The sequence below is a fragment of the Carassius auratus genome, unplaced genomic scaffold (genome assembly GCF_003368295.1).
Source record: "Carassius auratus strain Wakin unplaced genomic scaffold, ASM336829v1 scaf_tig00011083, whole genome shotgun sequence".
Classification (NCBI taxonomy): Eukaryota; Metazoa; Chordata; class Actinopteri; order Cypriniformes; family Cyprinidae; genus Carassius; species Carassius auratus.
The window spans coordinates 1-27,806 of NW_020524167.1; the positions used below are offsets into that span (position 1 = coordinate 1).

Sequence of the window (27,806 nt, forward strand, 5' to 3'; positions counted from 1 at the left end):
TTGCTCTCTCGACGGTGCCGTCCCGGCTCCGAGGGAAATACCTGCTGTGTGACTCTTATTGCCTGCACAGTTAATAAAAGCTGGGCCTGGCTCACAATAATCTCTATGATCTCGAGTCTGCGAGATTGCTTTTCATTAACTCTCTTTTATGCGATTAGAGTATTCCCTCCGTAGCACGTGTGTCGAGAGGCTGCTGCGCTCTTCCGTCTCAATGTCACCTGCTTTGTTGCGTTTAACAGATTTTTAAGAATCACAAAGCGCCTCAAATGAAGCTCTGTCAGGCACAAGCTTGCTGCCCTTTCCGAGCGTCAGTGTAGCCTTGTTTGAATACAGTCTCCATAATTTTCCATAAAACGCATATTACATATTTACGTGGTTGTGCATCTGTTCGCAGTCAAATAAGGAGGGCAGTGAAACCTCTTGCGACTTTGATTCTCATCATACCTAAAAGACCCCAAGCCACTCCCTCAGACAAACATCCATTATTCATACAGTGCAAACACTCCCAGTCCTGCATCTGTGCTCGGTTAAATATTAATCCACCGAGCGCTGGCCTATCATTCAGACGGCACCGAATATGAAACCCCACCTGGGCGATGAAGAACGGAGCATTACGATTTGATCGAGGCAATAGAGTTTTTCCAATTTCTCTCCCCTTCGACAACAAACTTGTGCAGTAATCGGACTGCGGGCTTTGCACGGAGAAAGCTGAGAAGAACTGGGCTTTTGTTTCACAAAATTACAACCTGAGACTTATCTTTAAAAGGTAGTGGAAGAAGCTTGATACCTCAGTCTAGTTGTGAAAGGCCTTATCTGTTACGTAATCAGTAAAAATAAATACGTCCGTTTAAATGCAGAAGTCTTTGAATGGCAACTAGACTATTACGGCCCCTCAGCCAATTTAGTCAATGCCACATTTGATTATACTGACTAGACCTCTAATGGAAAAGCTGCGAATAGCTATTTTCAGCTCTCCTCTTGTCTGTAAGGGGACGACCAGAGGATTCATTTAACAGTTATGCGAATGCGAATGGGATGAAATGATGAAATGTAATATTAGAAGAGATTTGGCATCGCGGGGAAGATTGAGATGTGAGGAGAGTGTGGAAAATACCAAGCAGGGATCTGTGGTCCCTTTTTGGTCGACTTTTGTTCCTCATTTGAGAGAGAAATAGAACAAATCAGGCTGCCGGAGGGTCAGTGGGTGAACAGATGTTAGGGTCACTCACTTGATGACTGTGCCTTTGGCGCCCCCTGCAGTGGTGAGCATGACCCTGGTGGTGAGGCTGACTCTCAGGTCGTCCTGGTCCAGGCCCAGGAGCTCGGCACAGTATTCAAGAGTCTGACTGGTCTGGTTCTTCAAAATGCAGCCACCTGAGACCAGATGCAAATGTTTAATGCTCATCTTTAAACTGTGGCAAAAAAATAAAAATATTACTTATGATGTGTCCTGACAGCAGAGCTTTATAAATGTTTCAATGTACATTTAGAAAATAGATTAAAAAAAAGGTTTGTGTGTGTGTTTGTGTGTGTGTGTGTGTATATATATATATATATATATATCCTCTATGACATTATGTTGATTTTTTTATTTATTTATATGGTCTCAATAACATGGATTTCATTATATATATATATATATATATATATATATATAATATATTATATTTTACAGAAAACGTTCTTGGTTTCCCCCCTAAAAAAAAATATTTTTTTGTACACATAATAAAAGATTACGCCAAACTACTTAAAAAGATTTCCTTTGCAGGATTTTAATTTTTTTTTTAATGAGGCTCTTTTTGTCATTTATGAAAAGAATTTATGAAAAAAATGTGCTCATACACAATAGTCTTCAGGTCTCCTGTAAGACCTCTATAACATTAGGAGCAGACCAGAGTGTTAAAAGGTATTGTACCTTCATCAGAGGAGGAAAACAAATCCTGGATGCATATCAAAAACTAGAAAGAGCCCTGTTACCCCCACAGCAGCTCTCTAATGAAGTCTTTTGAGTTGGAGGAGGGCTGGGTGTGTGTGTGTGTGTGTGAGGGAGTCTAATGAGAACATGAGCATGAGCTCAGAAAATAATGAAATAACACTTCAGACATCAGTGAAAATTTCTTCCCTGACTGAACGCAGATGGTGCAAATTCTGTATAAAAGCAAAATTGGTCATATTTTGAAGTCCCTTAACCTGAAAGAAACCAAATACTTCTAAACCAAGCATGACATGACAAAGCAACAAGCAATAAACCCCATCTCTTTTAGCATAATTGCAAATGACAAGACATTTTATAGGCTGTTTGGTTTCTAGTTCTGCTTTATTGCAATAGATAAAGAGTGAAATCTCCCAGGTTGCATATGAAACATCAAATATGTGCTGATTGGTTGTAATTTTATCCCTATATGCCTGAAACTTGTGACATCATGCTGGGTTATTTTTCTACTGATGCTATATTTATGGCTACCAGAGGTGCTTCCTGTCTCTTCAAAGTCGATATTGCCGAGATGAAGGACACCAGACACCACTCTGAAGAGATTGAGCTTCTCTGTGTCATCCAGGCCGATTTTCTTCATGGCCACCACCATCCTGTTGAAGTCCCCCAGGTCATCCAGCAGAGGGTCCTTCAGGGCACCCACCTTCCCATGCTAGAGACACAACGGACCATCAAGACACACGTTTCCAGAAGTGAAACGATCAATACGTCACACACACTGCAAGTGTGTGAGAAGGAAATGCAGTGGCACAGCAGCTGTAATCAGAGATCAGAAATGCACAGTATATGCATCTAGATCTCTGATTGAAGGAAGGAAGAAAAGAAAAACCACACCTGTGGGTCAGTGTGCCAGCACTTCCCTTTTTCGGTTCCTCCATCATCAATTAATCACACTTTGTCCAAAGAGCAACATTAACATTGTGTTTAAAGGATACAAGAGTGAGTAAATGATGACAGAAGTTTGTTCTTTTTGGGAAAACTATGCCGTTAAGTCACTGATGTACTGATAATCTGCAGTCTGATGACAAGGTAGATCACACCACTCTCACCACAGTAGAGTTTAAACACGGTTTAATACCCATAACTACAAGCACCCCAGACAAAAATACTTTTTTTCCACACAGAAAGCCTCATGCATATTAGCTTGCAGACCCATGCACATACTAATAACTAATTTCATGCACAGAAACCCAGAAAGCTGAAGAACGTAAAGCGTGAAAAGCATTTAGAAAGGCCAACTGGTAAAAACATCACCTTATGATCCTGAATTTTAAAAAGATCAGGGGAAGGCAAAGACACATAATATTGAGTTAGGAAACTACGAATATAAACAAATTGGCTAGAAAAGTACGTAGTGCTCTGTTCCGGCAGCCTTGCATATACATTTTGCTCATTGGCAATCCCAGAATGCAATTCAAGTTCAATTCAAGATGGCTAAGTGGAACAAAATCATAAATACACTGAAATCTTTTTCAATTCTTAAAAGTATCTCTAAATATGTACGATAACACTTTCTATGAAGCCTGTATTTATAATAAGGCTATTCTTAAGGTATTATAATTAATAATGCGTATTTAAATGTATTATAATACTTACTTATTTGTGGTTATAGCTTTTAGGAGTATGATGATTTATAATTATAACATTTCCGGGTCTAAACCTTCTATCAGATGCCCAAAGCAAAGAAAAAATGGTGCTAAAATGCACTCCCAGTGTGCTGTAATACTACAGAAGAATCACGTACTAACCGAAATACAGGGATTCATTTTTATGAATCGATAAAATATCGGTTTCTGGGACACCGTGACTTTTTAAAAGCTTCGCTTAAATTTGAATATAAACCTACAGTTCTCTTCTCATAAATGGCTGTTGAGATTGTATTCTCCATTGAAAGAGTAGATAATTGAACCCATGAATATTAAGTATTCATTATGTCACGACTTGATTGGAATAAGATTTGAAACGGGATAGATTAAAAACTGTCTGTTAAGTCAATCTGAGTTCTGCTTGTATTGCGCAAATTTCCTGCCTTTGTAGAAAGTTCCAAGTCTGTCACTTACACGCTTCCTTGGTTAGGATGGATTCCTAAAAAGCCGTCGCCTATATAAGCACTAAACTGCTCTCTAGGTTTTGGACCAGAGCCTGAGCAAAGATAAATCTCAGTTGATTCAGAATTAAAAATGGATTGCATAAATAGCCTCATACCAACCCAAACTCATTATGAAATTCAAGTGTTCAAGGATGATTAAAAGAAAGGAGAGAAAAAAAACACCAAAAGTACCATCTGCGAATATGGGGTAAGAAACTAATCCCAGATCTTCATCTGAAAATGTAGTGAAACAGACGGCGTTGAGCTAGCAAATGAACTACTGCACCAACAGAAACAGCAGCTAATGAATATCTCATCACCTCCAGAGGGATCCAACACAACGATGATTTATAATAATGGCCCTTGATAACAATAACATCAACTGATGGGCTCGGTCTCCAGAGAGGGCTGTGTGCAAACACAACAACGCTGGAATGTATTACACTTTACATAATTCATCAAAGACCTGAACTGATTTCAGAGGGTAACTAATTCTATTTGAGGCAAAACGGTGATCCTGCAAATGTAGAGATTCTGGCTGCGGTCAAGGTCTGTTCATTCAGCATGTCCTCTAGACTTAATTGTACTACACAAACAAAAATAACGCAAGGATTTGATCATCAAAAACAAGTCTGAAATCTTAACTACAGCTTAACTTAGGGTTTTTTATTACTTCAAATTTGCCACAAATGTCTATAAGAGTGCAGGAACGAGGACACGGACTAATCAAGTTATTAACCCAGAGATTCCCAAACACAGACGATTCAACGTACCTCAGGACTTTTCCTGTTTTGCATGATCTGTTTATCTGAATCCTTGTTTGCAAAGTATCGGGTGCAGCCGCGATTCAAATACTGAGTGAAACACAAACACAAAGTGAGGCAAGTTAATATAGGAGACCAAACATACATTCCTAATCATTGTAAAGCAAATATGCCATCTAGTGGCACATCTCCATTTTCATGGTCTCATGTATTTAATGTTTACTGTATATAAGACCTGGAAAACACATATAGGATTTTATTCAGTTGTGTGCTTTGATACAATCTGTTTGCTATGGCCACAGCTGTCAGATTGCTTTCATTGTATCAATTATAACACAGGATCTCTAAGCTTGGTGTAATGCTTTCCAGGTTCCTGACACACACACAATACTCAGGAAACTGACCCGGAAGTTGTCCGGAGAGTTGAGGTGAAGCATGTTCCTGACGTCCTCCGATGCCCCAGCGCAAAGTCTGTAAAATATGTGATAGTTTCGCTCTTCTGCGCTCTGCATGCAAATCCGAGACTTCTCCAGCAGATAGTGCGAGACAAATCCCCCCACGACTGCATTCTAAACACACGATGAACACAATTATTAATGAAGCCTTACAGAGATCACGCTCCAGCCTCCGGAGTAAGAGAAAGCGTACCTTCTCATTAAAGTGAATTTCCACAAACTTTCCAAACCGGCTGCTGTTATTGTTCCTGACCGTCTTTGCATTTCCAAAGGCTTCAAGCAAGGGGTTGGCTGCACAGAACAGACATTATTTAAAAACTGATTTTGCATCTTATGCAAAAATCAAACAATAGACACAACCAGTTCAAAGTGTCTTTAGAGAACATACCCTCAACAATCCTCTCATCTATATCTTGACATGTCCCATAAGATGTGGTTAAATACCTGAAATTAAACAGATCAAGACATGGTGGAAATGACAAAACTTGTTCAAATGAAACATAAAGCATATTTACTTACCAGTAACATTACTGAGCAATGCAACATGCAACCATTCAAACGTTTCGTGTCAGTAAGACCTTTCAATGTTGCTGATTTGCTGCTCAAGAAACATTTCTTATTATCATCATAGGGTTAGGGTTAGGGTTAGGGTTAAAATAGTTGTGTGTAATCATTTAATTGAAACAGAAATCTTCTTTAACACTATAAACGTCTTCATGGGTCAGTTTTGACCGATTTGCTGTATAAAAGTATTCATTTCTGACCCCAAAAATTTGCATGGTAGTGTAACTCTATAACATCACTAGAAAGTTTATTAAGGCTCCCTGAATAATCCTCATATCAAGTCACACAAATGAAAACTACAATGGGTTTTCATGTTTTTGAACAGTTCCATAGGCATGCCATAATCATTTTTAATAATTATCATTTTTATTTAAAAAACAAATATCTCTTATGTCTAAAAATAAATATTGTCCTAACTTCACCACTACTGCCAGGTATGGCAAAAACGACAAAATTTGGACCCTGAATGCATGTGAGAAATATGGAGTGTTTTCGTCATTCAATAAAAATACTGACAGTTGTCATACCTGAGAACAAACTTTGTGTTTTCTGTTTTTCCAGCACCCGATTCACCGGACACAATGATGGACTGACTCATCTTCAGAACCCTCATGTCTCTGTAGGCTTTATCCGCTGAGACAGAGACACAGAGAGAGAGCGAGACAGATGTTTCTTAAAATCACTTTCAACACTGTAGCCATTTAAAATAAAACATATCTACAAAATAAAGCCTTAGAACTGAATCCTTAAGTGTCCTATTAGAAGCCCACTCACCAACAGCAAAGACATGAGGGGGAAGTGTCCCCAAAGAGCGTCCCTGATAGCTCTTAATGGTCTCTGGGGAGTAGAGTTTAGGGATGTCGAAATACGGGTTCACAGCAATCAGGATGTTAGCCACAGACGTCTGAAATAAAACACACATGGTCAGAAAACATGTAAAACGTTCGTTGCCATGTGGTTGATTCTGTATTTGGAGTCTTCCATATTTTGAACAAACTGAAAATCAATGGCTGAAGACCCAATAAAAGTTAATGTTGTAACACTGTCATTCAACGCTTCATCATTTCAGGTTAGCTGCGCCATGTGGAGCGTCGCTACCTCACAGGACCTAATTAAGTGCATTGGGCAACTTGATAGCGTCTGAGCAGGATTAGCGGGGTCATCTGAGACGTGCAGTCACAGTAGGCCAGGGCCTGGGCCGTCTCCTGACAGGCTCGGGGGCTGTGCTGATGAGCGGACGCTGACAGTGGGACCGCCGTCTCTCAGATAAGAGGCTAATAAGGGCTACTGGAGCACGACAATAACATGCCCATCAGCTCCGTGCCTGCAGGGATGCCTGCCGGTGAGATCTACGCCCCACATTACCCTGAGGTGATTGTTAAGCCAAATATTTGAATACATTGTGCATTTTTAAAAAAGATTTAATGACCCAAATCTGTTAAAATTTTAAGTGCGGTTTCATTAAAAGAGGCTTCAATTCATCAGAGAATCAATTTGTTATACATATTTAGGTTATGGGTGTAATTTTAAATGCTTAGCTTAATATGCACAGACAATTCGGGTAGGTTCTGTGGTGCTTTAAAAACATGAATCTGTTCATTTGAGCAACTTAACCTAGTCAATACATCAACATTGGCTCCGACAATGGTGTGAGCTTAGGGCGGGACTATCTGTTCATCCAACCAATGGAAAATGAGGGGACAGCACTAGAGCATGAGCGAAGACTTTTCAATTTTCACCTTTTCTGTGAAGTTGGATCTGGAAGTGTTTTTTCCCCATAGAGATTTTTTAAAAGTCGCCAGCCAGCTACAGTATGAGCAATCAGTGCAGAGATCTTGTAGCATGATTTTCTCTTTAGAGAATCATGGGTAATGTAGCTTTTCTATTAGGAACTCCGCTGATAAACACGATTATTTGAAAAACAGGTTGAAATAATGCGGGCTGAAGGATTCAACGAAATCATAAACTATTGATTTACATCCTCGAAGCTCACAGTAAGTCTGTTTTCAAGGGTTTATAAGTAATTGTTAAACATCTATTTCCCTATGGTGAAAATCAATTACATTTTTACTTGGTTTGAAAGACTTCTGTGTGAGCAGATCTTCATGCATCACTACACTATTCACAATAAATAATGGACCTCATTTCTTAGCAAAATTTTGCTAATGTGCCCACACCCTAAATCGGTCCAATTGGAGTTGCTTATGTTATGAGTTGGCCAAGTATTTGTGTATATGCATAGTTTTGGGTTTGGAAAAGGGCACAGAAATGATAGAAAACAAGAATTCAAAACAGGAATTTAACTTACATAGATCAAGTCTTTGCTGTAACGAACACGGATGTTGTTTAGAAGAGTGCCCTCATTTAAATACATAAGAGAACCTGGAAGTAAATATGTAAACATGTAACTAATATATATCCCAAGTAAATAAGAGAATATCTTTGAACATCATAAGCTTAACTATCTAAGATGATACAGGTAGAAATATACTTACAATTGTCTTCAACATGTTTGTTGACATCGTCCTCAGCAGGAAAGACTTGACTGATGGGTGCCAGGAATGTCTGCAAAGAAGTCAAATGAGCATTGTCAACTCTATGACCTCCGGCCAAATGAAAAACCTGGCCTAACAACAACTGCCTACATTAACCTATTTCACTATTTATCCATATTATTAAAAGCACACACCAATTACGACCACGCAGAAGATTAATGGGACAAAAAAAAAAAAAAAGTAAATGATGGCAGCAGTTTGTCCTCTCATTTCCGACTCTGTCTGGTTACTTTCAGTGAAGTGTAAAGCTATAAACACTCAAGGTCTTCATACAATATGACTGCTCAAATGACAATGAAGAGCGGTGTTAAGTCAGCCATGATTGTTCATGTATAATGGTGGCCATAATGCAGAGAAGAAACAGTAAAGTCACGTTAATGTGAAAGGTAAGAACATAAGCTGCGAAATCCATTACATGACACATTATAAGACATTCCAGAACTGCCCATCACACCAGTGCGTTATTCAGAGCGAGATGAGACAGGCCGACCTTTCTCAGAAAACTCATCTCATCCCTGCTTTACATTATTCCACTGCCTCACTTTTATACAAGCCATTTACATTAGGACAGTTATCATATGTCTCAATGTCATGGTTATCATCGACCTCTTTGGCCTAAAAAACACACACAACCTTTTTATAAAATCTCAAACATTTCTTTATTTTAATCTTTGTTTAAAAAATCTAACGTGCCACGCACAAATCAGAGAGTCACTGATCCAAACAATCCATAGCTTCTTACAGTTCTTAGAAATTTACTCTTTGTATTATTCATGTTGCTTTCATATAGATCTAAAATATATTAAATAAGTTATGAAATTTAGGGTACAAAAAAGAATAATAATAACAAATATTATAATTTATTAAGTATACATTATTTATTATGTATACTTTTTCATACGTTTATGAGGAGACATTTTAAAACTACACAACATTTTAAAACTTGAACTGTCAAAGAGAAAACTGATATTTTCTGATATATTATTTATACAGTTATTATTATATAACTGATATATTATTGACTTGACTTACTTGCCGACTTGACAAATAGTCATAAGGATTTGCAGACGTCCTATCTATGATATCATTTCTGTGCATGTGTCTAGCTACACCACATGACTTGATTTTTTTTATATTAACAGCATCAATTCAAAATGGACTATTCTTATTTTTTATGGAATATTGCATTGTTTACTATGAATGATTTATCAGTGTTCACATCTTTCCTTTTGTTTTTATCACGTGTCCCTGTAATCTTTCATCACAACAACTTTCCATCCCCTGTGCACTAGTCTCTCCCATGGACTTCTGGCTGAACATATGATGCAAATGGTACACAAAAGTGGAAACACTTCAGGAGTTTTGAAGACGTCATTGAATTGGTTGAATTATACAGAATTTCCGGGAGAAGTGTGTGTTGTGTTCTTGAACATTCTGCCTGTAAATAAAGATGCAGTGACACCAAACCCGAAAGAAAAAAGCCTTCATGTTACAACTGTGACGATAAGCGCTTATACTGGATTCTCAAAAGTATGTGAAATATTTAAAGTCATTTAATAGTCATTTAAGTAATAAATAGTAATTTAAGTCTCTAGTGTCCCCCGTATGTATCAGTGAAATTCCAGCTCAAAATACTCCACAGATCATTTATTATATAATTTTCAAAATGATTAATTTGAGCGGAAATAGAAAAGGGCCTGTCTCTTTAAATGCAAATGAGCTGTTGCTCTCCGCCCATTTACCAGAATAGAGTGGTGCCATTGCAGCTGGGACCTGCTAAAAACATCTGTTATGGTTTTGATTACCATGTTTATCATGCTAAAATCATACGTTTTAAACCAAATGAGTTTAAACTTCTGATATAAGGTTTTCTGAGAACACAAATTCGAAGCAGATGGACAGAAAGCAGCTGTCACAGCATTTGAGTACTAAATCAAATTCTCACTCACATTAGTTTACGTTAAAAACACACGAGCTACAAAAACAGTCGGTTATGTCTATGACGGTAAACTTCTGGGAAATATATATTTTTTTATTCTATCTGTTTTCTTTTTATTTATTATATTATTTAAAATCCCATGCTACTTGTACTGTGTTAACCTATCTGAGACTTGTTATAGCACTTATATATCATTGCTCTTTTTGTTGTTTTTGATTGCTTCCACTGTCTTCATCTGTAAGTCGCTTTGGATAAAAGCGTCTGCTAAATGAATAAATGTAAATGTAAATAAATTGCATGTTTATTTTAGATCTTATTAGTGTTCTGTGCTCGCCTGTGCAGACAAAGGCAGAACAGTTAATATGCTCAAACTTTCGCAACGGCATTAGAGATGGTACACCGTTGTTGCTGTTTAAAACACAATAATGGCACCATTGGAGGAAACTTACAGATTAAGGGGTGATAATATTATAATGAAATCCCTTTGTAACATCACCACCAATTGTAGCGTAATTTCCACGCCCCTGAAATGTGACGCTGAAATGAAACAAACAGTGATTGGCTGTTTCACATTTCGGTCAAACGCCCTTATGGGCAGGCCTTAGCCAATAAAAGCTGCCATGGATTCAAGTCCTACAGCCGTCAGATTTACAGCCGTCAGCCGTCAAAATCAAGTCTTTCTTTACTTTTTTTTTTTTTTAACCTGTTAGCCAGCACCCCGACGCAGACATCCTCAATGCCCCTCGACCCGCACATCTCAGTGTTTATGAATAGATTAAATTAAACGAGACAAATTTAATCTTGACAAAATATATATCGTTATAAAAATCTAAGCCTCAAGCATCAACGACAGATCGCTGTTTTTCAATGGAAAGCTTATAAAGACTGTATTTGCTATATTTGTGTAAGCAGTACACATAAAAACATGAACAATGGAAACGCTGTACATACCAGATCCGTCGTAATAACGAGTCATAAACATCCACAGCTGTAAATCCCGGTTTAGTTAGAAAGGTAAGGGTCCAATGAACGACATCTCATGAAGCACGTTTAGTCCAACGAAGCAATAACATTGTAATATGGATCATAATTCCTTTGTTTACGTTTCAGTTCTTCAGCGACATAACTGTTTGTGTCCGTTATGGAATACCTCACGGTTGGAAACTGCATCTTGATAGTAAAAAACGGCATGGTTTTGCAGCGTACAGTGTCACAAACAGAATGAGGCGATCCATCGAAAAAAAAAAAAGTGTATGAAAGATAGTATATTTTAATTTTGGCGCTCCCTCCTGAGGGCTTGTGATGCGCTCTGACGCACCTGTCAGCTGATGGAGGCGGAACTTATAGCGATCGCCTTTTTCTTTGTTTCTTTTATTTTTCAACAGTTTTTATAAATGTGAGAGTCTGTTTTATTGTTGAATGTGAATGCAAATCAGCCCAAATCAGCTCACTATTACTGCATGATCACAGCTATCAAAGTGAACGCATCTATATGAATAGAGAGAGTGGATTATTTACTTTGGCACATTTGTGTTATTACCATCTGTATAAGTGGCCATCAACACATCAGCACTTATTTGCATCATAATTCATTGTAAATGCTACATTTCTAGCAATCTCAGGATTTTCTGTAATTGACAAAGTTAAATCTTTTTTTATTTTTTTTCTTACTCAAATTGTTCTTATTGTATTTTTCTAGTGCTCAAATAAATCACTTATATGATGTCTAAGTTACTGTCTAGTGTTTTATAACTGAAAAAAAACTATGCAGTGGCAAAGTTTACTGACTAAATAGTTTGTAGAAGCCTTCAATACTATTGGGAAATATATTTTCTTTTATTTGGGGGGTGGGGGTGTAGACAGTCTCATAAAAAAAAATTAACAGGAGCCACATTTTTCAGGATCTTATTCAGATTTGAAATAGAAACTCATGAGACATGTGACTTTCAACTCGTTACTTTTCTAGATTGCTCCAGGACTAATTTCATGTATTTTTATATCAAATAAAAAAATATTTAAGTGTGGTAAAAAAAAAAAAAAAAAACTATTCAAGGCACTTCAGGGTCTATAACTTTTAATATTTTTGAGCATTATCAAATCTGGTTGATAAAAAGTAAAGCCCAAAGGGTCTTCTTTCCAAAGACACCAAAATTATGTTTGTAACACACTGAAGTAGGAAACTGTTACAATTATAAATTAGAACTTTCAGCTGTGAGTCCCATAATGCAATCTTTAATGAGTAAGTTTTTTATAAGAATTATAAAATTATACAAAATTAAGTTAATATTACTTATAAGATGTTATTTCAGGAACCCCTTGATTCAGAAAACCAAAAACATGCTGATCATAACTGAAGCATATTTTTATTGAGTCATTGAATGTACAGTATGAATTGCATTTTTAACAAATTTTTAAATAAATTAATAGATTAGATGCATAAAAAAATGGACATCACATCAAGTACATATAATTTTATATAGTCAATGTCATACAAAGATTTTAGACCCCATATTGTCTGTTTTTGATCAATTTCACCATCAAAAATACTTACAAACAGAACCACAGCACTGTTTTGTGTCTCTAAACAACATAACATGTTTCCTTCCTGAATGAAGCAACCGTTTAAATGATTTGTTTCAATCGTAATGACTCACTTATTAACAGTGACTACATTTACATGAACAGCAGTAATCTGATTATTAACCTTATTCTGAATAAAACAATATTACGATTAAGGTGTTTACATGAGAGGTTTTTAGAATATTCCTTTCATTTTAACGTTTTCATACATAGATCAATTAATTGCATATTAATGGCAAAGTTTAATGCAGTTAAATAAGTATAAGTGCAGTTAATTATTTGTCATGGTGTATGTGCAAACAGACGACGGCGTTGTTGAAGCCATGCTCTTTTATTTCCCGTCAAAGGGTTTACCACTGCCATGTGTCGCAAAATGTGGCTGTTGAATGACCTACTGGCGGTTTTAATTTCACATTTAAAGTATCTTTTCATTAGTTTTTTTATTTTTATTATTATTATTTCAAATAGCTAAACATTATTTATGCATTTAATGTAACTGTAGTCCTTAAGATGTCAGCACAACAACACACTCAGCAAAATATTGTATAATTATTCTTATAAATAAAATTCCAGAAAATATAAAGATTAGTGCTGTCAAAATTAGCGCGTTAACGCATTCGATTAATTTGAAATATTTAACGCGTAAAAAAAAAATAACGCAATTAACGCGGTTGCAGTTTTTTTTTATTTCCAGTTGTGGCCTATGTGTGTTCAACGTGCAAAGAAATATGGATAAGACCAAGGAAGGACTTTTAGACGGAAAGTTTCAGTATAAAACTCTGCCGGATTACTCTTCAGTCTGCCACAAGAAACATTACTCTTCATTTAGTCTGCCACAAGAAACAGCAACATTAAAATCATGAACTCAAATGTCATTGTTTAAAAAAAAAAAAAACAATGACTGTAACAGTGCGTAAATCAGACCTTTCTGTAACGCTAAGGTTAATAAGCTTAAACGAAAATAACGAAATAATTGTGTAGCGGAGTATTTTTTGTACGCAGTGCCGCGAACTGTCAATCACTCCTGTACGCGTGCATCACTGTCCTCCTCAGCTGCAGCAACTTGCGCTCTCTCTCTTCATCAAGCTTTAAAACAAAAAGGGGGAAAAAAAATCATATTGTCTTTGTACATAGGCTATAGATTAATTAGATAAATGAATATCTAAATTTGTGCCTTGCCGTCTACGGTATTTTTTTAGAACTTAGAAAAAAAGATGCTGCAGCCAATGAACAGCCAGAGGGGGCTGCAGGACGACTCAACCTCCACAGACAGTTTTTAATGTTTATCAGACAATAAATACTCAAGATTTTGCTTTAGTATAACTCACAACGAGTTTCACACACCTTCTCCGGCCACGTTGAGTTGTTGACACTTAACAGTGGGAAAAGCGACACATGCGCTATTCACTTGTATAACTTAAGGGTGAATGGGTAATGTAGTTTCTGCTCTGGGTGGGATGAATTAGGAAGCTTGCATTGTGAAGGGCGCTCTGAAAATCGGCAGTGCAGGTAAAAAAACCTCTATTAAAACAGATGTCCAAATGAGCGTACCGGTATGCTACAAGCACGTTCTGGGCGCACGGAGAGGTGGCGGTACGCTCAAGAGCTATATTTGGAAGTGGCGGTACTGTGTACCGGTGCGTACTGGTCCACTAAAAGCACTGGCAATGACTATACTTTGGAATTTTTTTGCAGTCCACTTAGAATTCAACATGGAAATCATTTTTGTTTTTTATTGGCATTGATTGTTTTGAAATTCAAATGGTACTTACATGCCTGTGTTTTTATTTCTGTAATAAATATGGCTTTCAAGCCAACAGTTAATTTGGAGGATATTGATGGTTTATTGCAGGTATGTTGTTTACACGAGAAAATCTGTGTTACAAGTTAAACAAAAATTCCAATAAACAATCATATTTTGAATTTAAATAGTTTCTTTGTCTTGAGTTTACATTAATTATTTACATTTTACATTTACATATCCAAAAAGTTTCAGTCTTTTAATTGCGATTAATCACGATTAATCGCGATTAATTTTAAAAAATTGTGCGATTAATTAGTTAATTTTTTTAATCGATTGACAGCACTAATAAAGATCTATTTTTTGTCAATATTGCACGACCCCATTTATTACATTTATTAAATTTTCCTTTGTGAGAATGTCCTCATAAGTCGCTTTTGTCACTTTTTTTATTTTCAGATATCATACACCCAGTGCTACAGTCTCTAAGGGACTGGTAAGCAGCTGAAACACAGGTGGCTTTTTTAGTCTAATGAACCTACACTGAGTGTAACGTGATTCGCACACCTGCAGCAGGTAGAGCTCATTACTTATTCAAATCCCCTGCAAGTGACACCCTTACATGGCACAGCACTATTCCACATACACATGTTCTCACATTTTACCTATTGCTCAGATACCCGAAGGCCTTTTATACACATCATGAAGTTAATCAAGCGTGTGGTGGGAAAAACTCAACACGTCAGCAGAAACACTGATCACATGATCTCCTGAGGTAGTCGGGTCTCAGTGGAGGAACAGAACATCAAAGGTGCTTGGCAACTAAGCTAAGGTTTCCTTCGTATGAGGCACAATAATGTGAATTAAATCAATGGGTGCCACCTGCTTGATCACTGGGTAAATGCTAACAGGATGCATTTCAAGGGCAGTAAAATTGACGTCTTACCTTTCCTCTCTGATTGAGAGGTTCTATGGTGAGGGCATCCGCACCGATATCCACTATTATGCCCAACTGGAACCCGTCAGTTGGGTGGGGCGCCCACACAGGCTTCCCATCCTCCATTGCACCCCGTAGCTACACCGCAGCTCTGGAAGACAGACACACAAGTTTCATCACTGATTGGCCGGCAGTATGCAAAGCTTTGCCGACAGAAAAATAATTGTTTTGTTTAACACAAACCACGTGACTGTGAACAAATTGTTTTTCAGTATGCTGCAAGTGGAGGCCGACAAGGGTTGTCTCTAGTACATAGATGATAATGAAAATAACAAAATAACTTCCATTCATTAGCCACTTCGAAATCTTGATATGCATAATGAACAAATACACACTGAAACTAGAGACTAGATCACTGAAGACAATGTGAGTGGTGCTTTCCTATGCAATTCTGCCTGCCTTAATGTGTGGTAGCCAGAGAATTGTTAGCGAGTCCTTGCAGGTTGCAAGACCCTTCCTAGTGTCCTCTGGTTGCAATGGCATTGGTAAGACACATTTCCAGGATCTCCCAAATTTATATAAGATTTTCATATTTTTGCTCCCTATGACAGATGAGCAGAACTTTTAAGTTGGCCATGAAGCAGCTGTCACCCTCTCACTTAATTACCATGGTAAAATAAATGAATAAATCGTGTATATGACCAAAGAAAATAAATAACCATCAATATGTTTGTTAAGAAATCTTGTTAAGAAATTGCTAGGGTACTTAGATTTCATCATTTCGTGCATCTTTACTGATCAGATGTCTACTGAATCATGAATATACCAAGTGTAAACACCCTCCAGGATGCGAGAAGGACAGCAATCTGATCACTCAAACGTTAAACTTTGAGACATATAGTACATAGGGAGTACATAGGGAGTGTATGGGAATTTTTATTCTTTTTTTTTTATAATCTGTGATTTGAAAATCATGAACAATGTTAACTGGGATGCATGCCTTGGCAAAAGTTCTATGGTCTGATTTAGAGATGCACAATATTATCTGAACATCATCGGAATCAGCCGATATCGAGCATCCTTAGTCTGACTGGTCTCACATTATTATGAAAGGGGAAATGTCTTCTTTCATGCAGTCTAATGATGTTTCGGGAAATTAGGCCATTCTCAGACAAATGTCTTGTCAAGGACTCGTCATTTCAACAACAGTTCTATTTTAGTCTCCTTGCTTATTGCTCCATATGTTTTTTTCGTTGATCTTGTTCTTCCCCTTCAGGTATGGGCTTATCCTGTAAAAGTGGATTGCTTTCTGAGCCATCTTTATCTGCACTGTCTCTCCTCTTGAGAGAACAGTTGGTGGCCCTATCTGATCTCTTTCTGATCCTACCATAAACCATTGACTTCTTATAGTGTTCAATCTAATTCCCTATTAAGAGCAGGTGATTTATCTGAAACACTGGATGACATCCATTAAGATCCATGAGATCCACTGAGGGCTGAAGACTGCATGATTGTAACTGAACTGCTGTCAAATCTACAAAAGCAATAATGGCTAATAACAAGGGCATTATTATACCTGGCAAGAGTACAGCACTGACATTATGTCAAAGACGTCTGGTGTGCATAGAGCTCGCTATCATTCAAAAACATTTGATATCGATATTGGTTCCTGAACGATACTTTTTCCGATATCAATTTTATGACTTACATTACCTCAAAATAACTTTTTCAGCTTGTGGAGACTAAGTTTTTCGAGTTTTTACAGACTCGAAGACTGATCTCCTGAGCCACTGCACAAATGAACAAAATAAATCAGTGCAAACAGCTTTAATACACTTCAAATAGTTTTCAGTCTCCAGATCTTTTAAGCCAAACTTCCATTTCCAAACGCATAACTTAGAATCATAATTTCTAAGCATTTTCCACTGATTTACTGATGAGCAGGGCTTAAACTGAGGGGGGATATGGGGGGATGGCATCCCTCTGCTGGAAAATAATGACAAAAAGCATCCCTTCAGTAAAACCACAATCCCCCTTACCATCACCTTTGGATTAATAATGTGTATTATATAAAAGTTATCATGCAAATGAAATGTTACAATTATTAATTTAAGTTAATTCATGAATAACTGCTGACCAATCAGAACTCAATTATGTAACAACCGCAAGCACATTTTAATCATTTTTATGCTCAAAATGGTTCAAGCGCAACTTTTGAATTTCTTTAAAAAGGAGACAACAAAAAAAACTTATGATTTTTCCTTTATTGGAATTTGAAAACATTCTCCTGACATGTGTTTGTGCTGTATTTGTAACTGTGAGGGATTGAGAGATGATAGGAGAGCTGACATCGACCTTGAAAAACCAAACAATAAGACGTCTTGAGAGTCCAAAAGCATTCACTGCACGATGAGGCCTATTAGAATACAGGTTTAAATAACCTTATAATTCAAACAATTCAAGAAAAAAAATACCCATATATGATTTTTTTTTTATGTTTTTATATTCATATGTACTTTTCTGAATATCAGTAGACCTACATGCGCGAGCAGAAAATGAATGTGCTATTAACTTTATACAACAGTGCATAGTAACACTGGGTTTCATTTCTTAAATGAATCAGTTTTTAAACGAATCAAGTGAGCCAATGACTCAACGGCCCATTCAGATGGACACTTTCCCTGCGTCCAAATGTGTCAACTATCCAGCCTGTCTGCCCTAAATAGTACCAAATTCACATAGAATTTAGGATGGATATTATGCACACTGGGACTTATATTTCATTTAATTAGGCACATTTTTCATTAAATAAAAACCTATAAAAAAAATGTGTGACTTTAATAGAGTAGCATGCTATTAATCGGATGTGACCCAAATTTGAGTGATCAAGTGGAAGTACTCAAAGACAAAATTAGACCAAAGTTCATGTGGCACCATGACCTTCACTTGAATTTTCAACGATTTAATAAGAGCCGGCAAATATACGTGCAGTTCCTATGGTTAACCATTCTAGCTACCGGATAATGGTGTAAACTCAGTGCTTCCACCAGTCACAAAGAGGGAAGTGCAATGTTTAAAAAAATATATAATAATAATAATAATAATAACAACTGTTGGTAACCTTTAAAGATTAATCTTCATTATCAATTCTTATATCTGTTATAAGATTAACTTAATCATAATATGCTTACACAACATTTCATTTTGATAAAAGCTTTATAATTATGTTAGACACACAATAAAAATGTTTTATGGCTATATTCTGTGCAGATGACCATCAAAAGTAAAGAAGGCTTTGTTGAAAATGCCTCAGAGACTTTGAAACAAGTGATATGGAGATGAAAGAGAAAATTAACTTTTCAAAAAACTGAAATTTTAACTCAAATTAAAATTAAATGAAACATTTAAAAATGAAATAAAATATCTAAATATCCACTGATAATGACCACACAAGTCCTTTCGAAGCATATTTGGCAATGCAAGCCTGGCTGAGATACACTCTCTTCCATAAGAAGCAACACAAATCCAATATAAACAATAAAACTGTGAGAAACACTCCACGTGCGCATTATTACTGTGATAGACAACCACAGATTTATTTCCCCCACATTTTTGGCTCATCACTGCTTTATCAAATAAACATCTATCTATCTGAAGCTACATGTTTGCAGTGAGACAATCATAGAGATGAGTAATTGCACATAATTATGACAGCAGTACAGATGTTGTCATTGGCAATGGCTCGGGGTCAAAGGGCTGTGAGTTTCCTGTACCACACATGCAGTTTTCCTCTGCTCCTGCTCTCTTTATAGCCAGACTCAGAGGATATGGAAAACAGGACGCAACAGGATGCAAAGAGGCCAGTGTCGTTGGGACTTCCAAAGTCAACATTTTACTGCGCTTCTGCTGTGTTCTATAAATATTCAAATGAGTGTACTAATATCCAAGAACTGAAAAATAAATAAATAAAATCAAGCCAAATGTTACTAGTTGGTGTGCAGGTTTGTAGTTGGTAACTAGGCCTATGCTTTTCAAACTTCATCATTCAAATTATGCACAATTTTTGAAAGCCATTGCTTTGATGATCCGTTAAAATACATTTTGCATAATTGTGTTACCACAGCAGGGATGGGAGAACATTTCTTCTTTGTACAAAGGCAGGGATGGAATTATAAATACAGGGCAGCTGTGAGTGAGTGATTTTTTCTTATCAGGGTCTCTCTCTCTCTCTCTCTGTCTCTGTCTCTGTCTCTGTCTCTCTCTCTCTATATATATATTATTTAAACATAAGTGGACTGGTAATTTGCTGCCAGGACATTATCCAGTAATTTTATGGCCATTTCTGTTAATCCTAAAACACAATGGAATAAAGTTCAAAATTCAAAATACAATACTGTAAATAAATAAACAGATAAATAAATATTGAAAATTCCTTCATTTTGATAGTTACATTGTGTCCTATTTTTTTTCGGTTTTTTTATAGTATTAATTTGAGGTGTAATATACACTCATGTATAGATATTAATTGCTTAATACATATTAATAAAAAATATATATTTTATTAATATAATTTATATATATATATATATATATATATATATATATATATATATATATATATATATATATATATATATATATAGTTTTCTGCTTTAGTGTAAAAGCATTGTATAATAGCACAAAGTAAAAGCTTTTCATTGATAAAGTTCACACACATTTCGTGGAATGACAAGAGGGATTATAAAGGGTAGACATTTAACCGGAGCAGTCGCGCATGCGCAGACACTGAAGTTTACAGTCACCTAATACGGTGTACATCATTCATATCAGTGAAACACAAATAAATAACTTTAACTTAGCTCTTCAGAACACAACAGTTAAACTCTTCACGATGCATATACAATCAATCGATTTTTCCATGACATACAGCCGTTACACATTTTCTGGAAAACTTTGGTCACATACTTAATTAAAACAAAACAAAGCAATTTTGACTCATTGAAAGACAAATAATATAACTAAAGCCAACCGAATGCAAAACTATTAATAGATATAACTAACCCTGATAGAAAAGAAGCTACATATAGCAATATTTGCGAATACCACACAAAAGTCACAATTAGAATCGCGAATTTAAACAGAATTGTGCTTGTTACTAAAACAAATGATCCTCGAAATTCACCTGACGACTGTTTATAATATGGACTCATTCATTAGCAGCATGCTAGCTTGCCACTGTAAAGCAATTAAACACGACCTAACAACAAACCTCTAACATGTTAGCTGCTCTAAACAGAAGACACGCACCAAACTGAGCAATGAAAGTCACTCACATTATCTGTAAGTCCGGCAAGAAAAGCTGCCTGTATGGACACAGAAGCGACAGATTATCCCGGTTAGCGGTGACAGATTCCCTCGATGTGAAATATTCCCTTTTTCAAAACCGCTGTCCTTCCGCTAAAGTGTGTCCGACTTCAGCCTGAAATCCACAGGAATAACAGCGACCTCAGTGGTGACACGGTGCTGTGACCTACACAGGCTGTGTCTCAAAACACAGAGAGCTAACTCGCTACACAGCTTCATACAGACGGCGCGTGCACAGACTTGGTCGTCGCGGGAACGCGCAGCAGCAACTTGACATCTTAAATGCTGCCTAGGTAGGTTATTGAGACACAGCAGGTATTTTCATAATAATCACTAAAATATCACTCATCTAATCACAAAAACACACACAGCCAACACAAATTGTTTACTATAAAAATAGAGCAATGTGTTTTAACGTGGAAATAGTAGGCCATGACTATTTTTCATGAGTGTGTCTATACAAAAGAGTAAAATACACAGGCAACAAATTAATGAGTTTAATCAAACAAATGTTTAATTTTCATTTGATCAGTTCTCTGTACACAAATTACGTTGCTTCGTCAACATTTTATTAAAAAAAAAAAAAAACACATTTAATCTTTGTTGGACTGAACAAAAAGCTATTTTTTCTCTACAGGGGCTTTATAAATATGCACACTATAGAATGAATAACTCACTTTCCTAGTGGAAAACAGGCTACAAATATGAACCAGGTCCAATACCAAAACAATTATCAAATCCTTAAATGATATTTTAAGATATTCTCTATATTTATATGAAGTTGTGTTGAAAATGAAAAAGTGTCTGTTGAGGGATGATGAGGAGAAAGTCAAGAGTTGTCTACTGGATTGTCATGGTTACTAAAAGATGCACAACTGATACAAACTGGAGACTCGTTAATATTTTATTAGCTTGTAATTCAAAACTTACAGAGGTATTCCCGAGTTGAAATCGAATACCCCTGAAAAGCAGACTGTGTTTGTAAATCGAATTAGGACACATGATAACTCACTACGTGGCACTGTATCAAATGTCTGAACAAAACAGCTAGGAGAAAAACAGTTTTTAGTTTAAAAACCTAGACTTATATTTCTCCGTACGACTTCATGCTGAAATGTTCTTCAGGGTGTTTATACAGTTAAACTAGAAGCTTGGGTTAGTCTCATAGCCATGAAGTATTGTAATATCTGACAAGATTTTATAGAATAATATCTTGTATACCAACATTTATTGATATTCAACATCAGTTCCTTCAGAAACAGGTTTCAAAACAGGTTAAAACAGGAGTTTTGCAGTCATGTTTGGTGAGCATAAAGAAACACCATTAATTAGATTTAATGCCAGACTGACTCTTGCATTTCCCAGGAGCCTCGCAGAGATAAAAACAATCATACAATGTGCTCCAGAGCACATATGCCAGTAACACAAAAAGCCTGAAGTGAGGAGGAGTGTTATGCTAGCTCGGAGATATTCTAGTATTTTTTCTAAAAATAAATAAATACATAAATATACACATTTAGGACTATTCATATGGGATAATAAATGAATTCTAATTAATACAAATGAATGATTTTATTAAAGATATTAATACTATCAATCATGAACACAAATCAAACAGCAAACTGAGTATTTGGGTTTGCCCTCCTTATACCCTCGGTGGTAACCAAACCCTCATTTCAGCTTAAATTACAGCTCATGTGTTGCTGGCCTCCTGGCAGATGGGTGATTCCACAAAGCACTGAAGTAATAACTGAGCATTGGGTGCGTGATCCACTCAAAGAGTCTCATTAGCGCTAACACTTCAGAATTAAAGAGATACAGGAAGTTTCTCATATGGAGAACACAGCAGGGATGCAATCTCAAGAGATGGGAAGAAGGTGAGGCGTCACAGGAGCTCGTTTTCAAGGTTTCAAAGTTGATCAAATGATACAGGCTATGAGACGTTTCTTTTAAACTAAGAATTGAATGAACTTTCTGGTCTACTAATCTAGTTGATTTGCTTATAGTTCTCATACTTGCTACAGTGTGCACATTAACCCTTTGAAGAAGGATTGTAACCATTATATGTAAACACCAATAGTCAGCCGGCATATTTTAAACGAAGGGTTCTTATTTTTTTGCATTTGATTTCCAAAGTCTTGAATATTATACTCTGAAGTGCTGAGGGATCAGGGGGTTCATTATCATCAATAAACCCTTGCCCCGGGTGAAACACAGAAATAGATAAAGCATTTCAATTTGAGGACTGGAAGGCAGACGGTCATCTTTCTTGATCGCGCAGGACGCCAGACTGATCTTCGGCATGAACAGGCAAAAATTTCTGCCCTCCAGCAGAGACAGAAGCAAGTCCGGAAGAACTAATGAGTTTAGAATATGCATAAGCCGTGTTCCTGGGGGAATAAATGTATTTTTTCATTTTATGAGTGCTTATTTGGGCCTTCAATGAGAATGAGAATGAAATCTTAATGTTTGGATTGCTTGAAGAAACAGCAAGGGCTCTTGGATATTTTTACAACTACAAATAAGCCATTTATAAACTCATTTCCTTGAAGAATTCATATAATCGCTGTTTATTTGAGCATCTCAACCAACACAGTAAAGCAACACTGGCTCAACCAATGACGTGGGTTTAAGACGGGACTAATGCAGTGGCAGGTTTGGAGAAACCTGTTGGAAAAAGAGTTATTCTTATAATTCTGTTCAGAAATGACACAATTCAGGTTTAAGTGAGTCTTTCACCCCAACAAATACAATTTTTAATTAAAGCTGCAAGCAGCGATGAATGGGCCCTCGCACCCGGGCTCACCGGCAGCGAGTGGCTTTAGTTAATAGGTGAACGGTGAGAAATATGCGTTTAAACTCATAAATATAAGTAGAATATATCAATGTTTATTCCATATATGTGCCAATCTTCCTGTTGCCAGCAGGTGGCGCTATCATTATAATGGAATATTGGCCTTCAGATGTGTTCAGGGCAGGACTTTTATCGAACATGTGAGGTTTGGGGAGGATTGGACATTTTATGCCTGAGTTACAACAACATCCTATTTCATGGCGAAACAATGAAATTTGTCAGGCCGCCATGGACACGCCCTTTAACGAAACCTCAAGATCTTCGCAATTTAAGATCGCAAAAGGCTTTAGATTACACTGACCAAGTTTGGTGTTGATCTGAATAAATATCTAGGAGGAGTTCGTTAAAGTACAACCCCTGAAAATGGCCAAAACAACACTAATTTTGCAGAGAAAATTCCAAATAACTGACTTCCTGTTGGGATTCGGACTTCGTACCAAGAGACTTTTTCGTAGATATTGGTGTGTTACATATGTGTACCGATTTTTGTACATGTACGTGAAACATAGCTCAAGGCGCACTCCGTTTAAAGTGTATACGCACTCCGTTGAAAGTGTATAGGTGGCGCTATTGAGCCATTTTGCCACACTCGATGGAATATTGGCCTTCAGATCTGTCCAGGCCAGGACCCTTATCACACAAGTGAAGTTTGGGCAAGATCGGACATTTTATGCCTGAGTTATAACATCTTTTATTCCCATGGCGAGACATTGAACTTCATCACGGCGCCATGGACACACCTTTTAACAAAAACTCAAGATCTTCACAACTAAACATCACACAGGTCTTTAGATTAGACTGACCACAAAAAAGACATTGATGTCATAAAATTTCTAGGAGTAGTTTGTCGCAGTGTAAAATATGTAACTTCCTGTTGCCAATAGGTGGCGCTATGACTATAACTGAATATTGGCATGTAGATCTGTTCAGGTCAAGAGTCTTATCCAACATGTGAAGTTTGGGGCAGATTGGACATTGTATGTGTGAGTTACAGCAACTTCCTTTTTCATGGCGAAACATCGAAATTCGCCAGGCTGCCACGGACACGCCCTTTAACGAAACCTCAAGTCCTTCGCAATTTATTATCGCAAAGGGCTTTAGATTACACTGACCAAGTTTGGTGTTGATCTGAATAAATCTCTAGGAGGAGTTCATTAAAGTACAACCCCTGAAAATGGCAAAAACAACAGCAATTTTGAAGGGAAAATTCAAAATAACCGACTTCCTGTTGGGATCCGGATTTCGTACCAAGAGACTTTTTTGTAGGTATTGGAGTGTTACATGTGTGTACCAATTTTTGTACATGTACGTGAAACATAGCTCGAGGCGCACTCCGTTGAAAGTGTATAGGTGGCGCTATAGAGCCATTCTGCCACACCCGGTGGAATATTGGCCTGAAGATCTGTTCAGGCCAGGACTCTTATCACACATGTGAAGTTTGGGGAAGATCGGACATCTTATGCCTGAGTTATAACATCTTTTATTCGCATGGCGAGACATCGAACTTCGTCGCGGCACCATGAACAAGCCTTTTAACGAAAACTCAAGATCTTCACAACTGAACATCGCACAGGCCTTTAGATTAGACTGACCACAAAAAAGACATTGATGTCATAAAATTTCTAGGAGTAGTTCGTCGCAGCGTAAAATATGTCACTTCCTGTTGCCAATAGGTGGCGCTATGACTATAGCTGAATATGGGCATGTCAATCTGTTCAGGCTCGGAGTCTCATCAAACATGTGAAGTTTGGGGCAGATTGGTCATTGTATGTGTGAGTTATAGCAACTTCATTTTTCATGGCGAATCATCGAAATTCGCCAGGCTGCCACGGACACGCCCTTCAACGAAAAGTCAGGATCTTCGCAATTTAACATCGCAAAGGCCTTTAGATTAGGCATACCAAATTTGGTGTTGATTTGAAGAACTCTCTAGGAGGAGTTCGTTAAAATACAACACATGGAAATGACCAAAATTACACAAAATATGCTCATAATATTAAAAATAACCGACTTCCTGTTGGGTTTAGAATTTCGCTCCAAGAGTCTTTTTTGTAGGTATTGGTGTGTTACATATGTGTGCCAATTTTCGTGCATGTACGTGAAACATAGCTGGAAGGCTGTTGATTTTCTTGGTATAGGTGGCGCTGTCGAGCCATTTTGCCACACCCTCTTCTGAATCCTATATCAGACGAAAATTTTCACCAGGTTTGACGAGTGTGCAAAGTTTCATGACTTTTTGAGCATGTTAAAGCCCTCAAAAATGCGATTCATTCGGGAGAAGAAGAAGAAGAAGAAGAAATATAGCTGCAAGCAGCGATGGCGGGCTCAAGCCACCAATGCCATCGCCACCCCGGTGGCATCAGGTAAACTGTGCCCAGTGGGCACATGCATTCACATTATCCCTCTGGCAGTAAGGTTTTAAAGGATATGGCAGTTAAAGGGTTAATCCGAATCATCTAGACTTTAAAATCACATTCACAGAACAATATATATACAGTATATATATATATAACTTGAGTAACACTTTACAATAAGATTTCATTTATAAACATTATGTTAACATGAACAATATTTATATAGCATTCATTCATGTCAGTTAATATTCCAAACTTAAACATTAAAACATTGTTTTATTGTGATTTTTTTCCAAGCACATTTTACCAATTCCAAACCATATCAATCTTAATAACTACCATTAATTTTTATTTAATCATTTATGAGTGCTATACAATAGTCCAGGAAAGCTTGAAGAGAAAAACTCCTTATATTCATGTGCAGAATTATTAGGCATGTTTTCTTTTACAGATGAAATGCGCTAAAAAAGAGTTTTAACTCAAAATGTTTTAACTCAAAGTCGAAAATTATAAAAAACCCATGAGAAATATCAAACACAAAAGCAATACAGAAATGGATAAGTTAAGACTTGGCCATTGTACAAAAAATGCTGACTGGGTCATGAGGTCAGAAAAGAAGAAGAAAAAAGCAGGTCAAGAAGAACTGACAAAAAGAATTGCAAAATAATTAGTAATTAATGTGAAGATTAATTTTTAGTCAATTCTGCAAGACAGACTTTTCAGGAAAGGAGGTGGAATAAAAATGAGCTCCTAAATCTTAATCCTGGATTCTGGAAGATATATTCCTCAAACCATCGAACAAGAGGAGGTGGTGCTGGTCCTTCACGAGTCACTCTAATCTGTGCATAAAGCCTATATATAAAGCCTTAATATATAGTATTTCACAATACTTCATGGTATTCTAATTAAATCATTTTTTGGAATCTTAAGTCTCTCAGAGCCTGACACCGAGTAATTCTGGAGACTCCAGGAAAGTGGCAGTTCTGTAAAATGTTGGCGCTGGAGACTAAATGCTCCCTGATAGTTTCACACCTAATTCACTTAACACACACACATACACACACACACATACACATTACCCACAGTGACAGTGGGACTGAGTGACATCAGATGTATGATAGTTTTTTAATTTTCTATCATCCATATAGTGTTGTATAGTCATGAAACTATTGTCATGAGACCTGTCATTCTGAGGAAATATGTCTCAGAATGACTGGTCTTCTATGTGTACATTTTTTTTTTTTTGAAGTGTTTAGAAGCTGCACTTTAAAAAAATAAAAAGACATTTACTGGTTCCTTTTTTACTATTATTTCAAAAAATCACCACGACAAAACCATTCAAGCTATCCAAAATTCATTCGCACCTGTTCTGTAAGATTAATTCTTTAAACAGTGGTAAAAGAGGATGTGGTGCTGAACCTTCAAGAGTCACTCAAAACGTATCTGTCCATAAAGCCTATAAAGAATTATTCTTAATATACAGTTCACAATACTTCAGCTTGTTATTCTAATTAAGTGAGGGTCATTTTTATCAGTAAAATTCCTAAAATACATATTATTTTATTTGAAAGATTTCTATAAATGATTTAAATCATACTCGTTTCTACAATAATTATT

At 36.8% G+C, this 27,806-nt stretch overlaps 1 protein-coding gene across 2 annotated transcripts; it reads right to left on the reverse strand.

Moving 5' to 3' along the window:
* Window positions 1-1,160: 1,160 nt before the first annotated feature.
* On the reverse strand, window positions 1,161-21,088 carry LOC113072946 (unconventional myosin-VI-like). Of its 2 annotated transcripts, XM_026245823.1 has the most exons (13): window positions 20,951-21,088; window positions 15,627-15,768; window positions 8,361-8,430; window positions 8,174-8,247; window positions 6,640-6,769; window positions 6,393-6,498; window positions 5,690-5,745; window positions 5,495-5,592; window positions 5,251-5,415; window positions 4,856-4,936; window positions 3,248-3,256; window positions 2,465-2,645; window positions 1,161-1,374 (listed from the first exon to the last, which is right to left on the reverse strand). In XM_026245823.1, the coding sequence occupies exons 2-13, from the start codon at window positions 15,741-15,743 to the stop codon at window positions 1,226-1,228; spliced, it is 1,236 nt and encodes a 411-aa protein (XP_026101608.1). In that variant the 5' UTR covers window positions 15,744-15,768; window positions 20,951-21,088; the 3' UTR covers window positions 1,161-1,225. The 2 variants fall into 2 exon arrangements, with proteins under 2 accessions (XP_026101608.1, XP_026101609.1); XM_026245824.1 differs by lacking the exon at window positions 3,248-3,256 and having other exon boundaries at window positions 1,163-1,374.
* Window positions 21,089-27,806: the final 6,718 nt, after the last annotated feature.

Excerpts from the sequence above, each read along its gene's own strand:
- LOC113072946 (XM_026245823.1), bottom strand. The coding sequence starts at position 15,743 with ATGGAGGATGGGAAGCCTGTGTGGGCGCCCCACCCAACTGACGGGTTC. Across the intron at positions 8,431-15,626 it reads CTCTCAATCAGAGAGGAAAG|ACATTCCTGGCACCCATCAG; the intron begins GTAAGACGTCAA and ends ACTTCTTTGCAG. Across the intron at positions 5,593-5,689 it reads AGATGAGAGGATTGTTGAGG|CCAACCCCTTGCTTGAAGCC; the intron begins GTATGTTCTCTA and ends TGTTCTGTGCAG.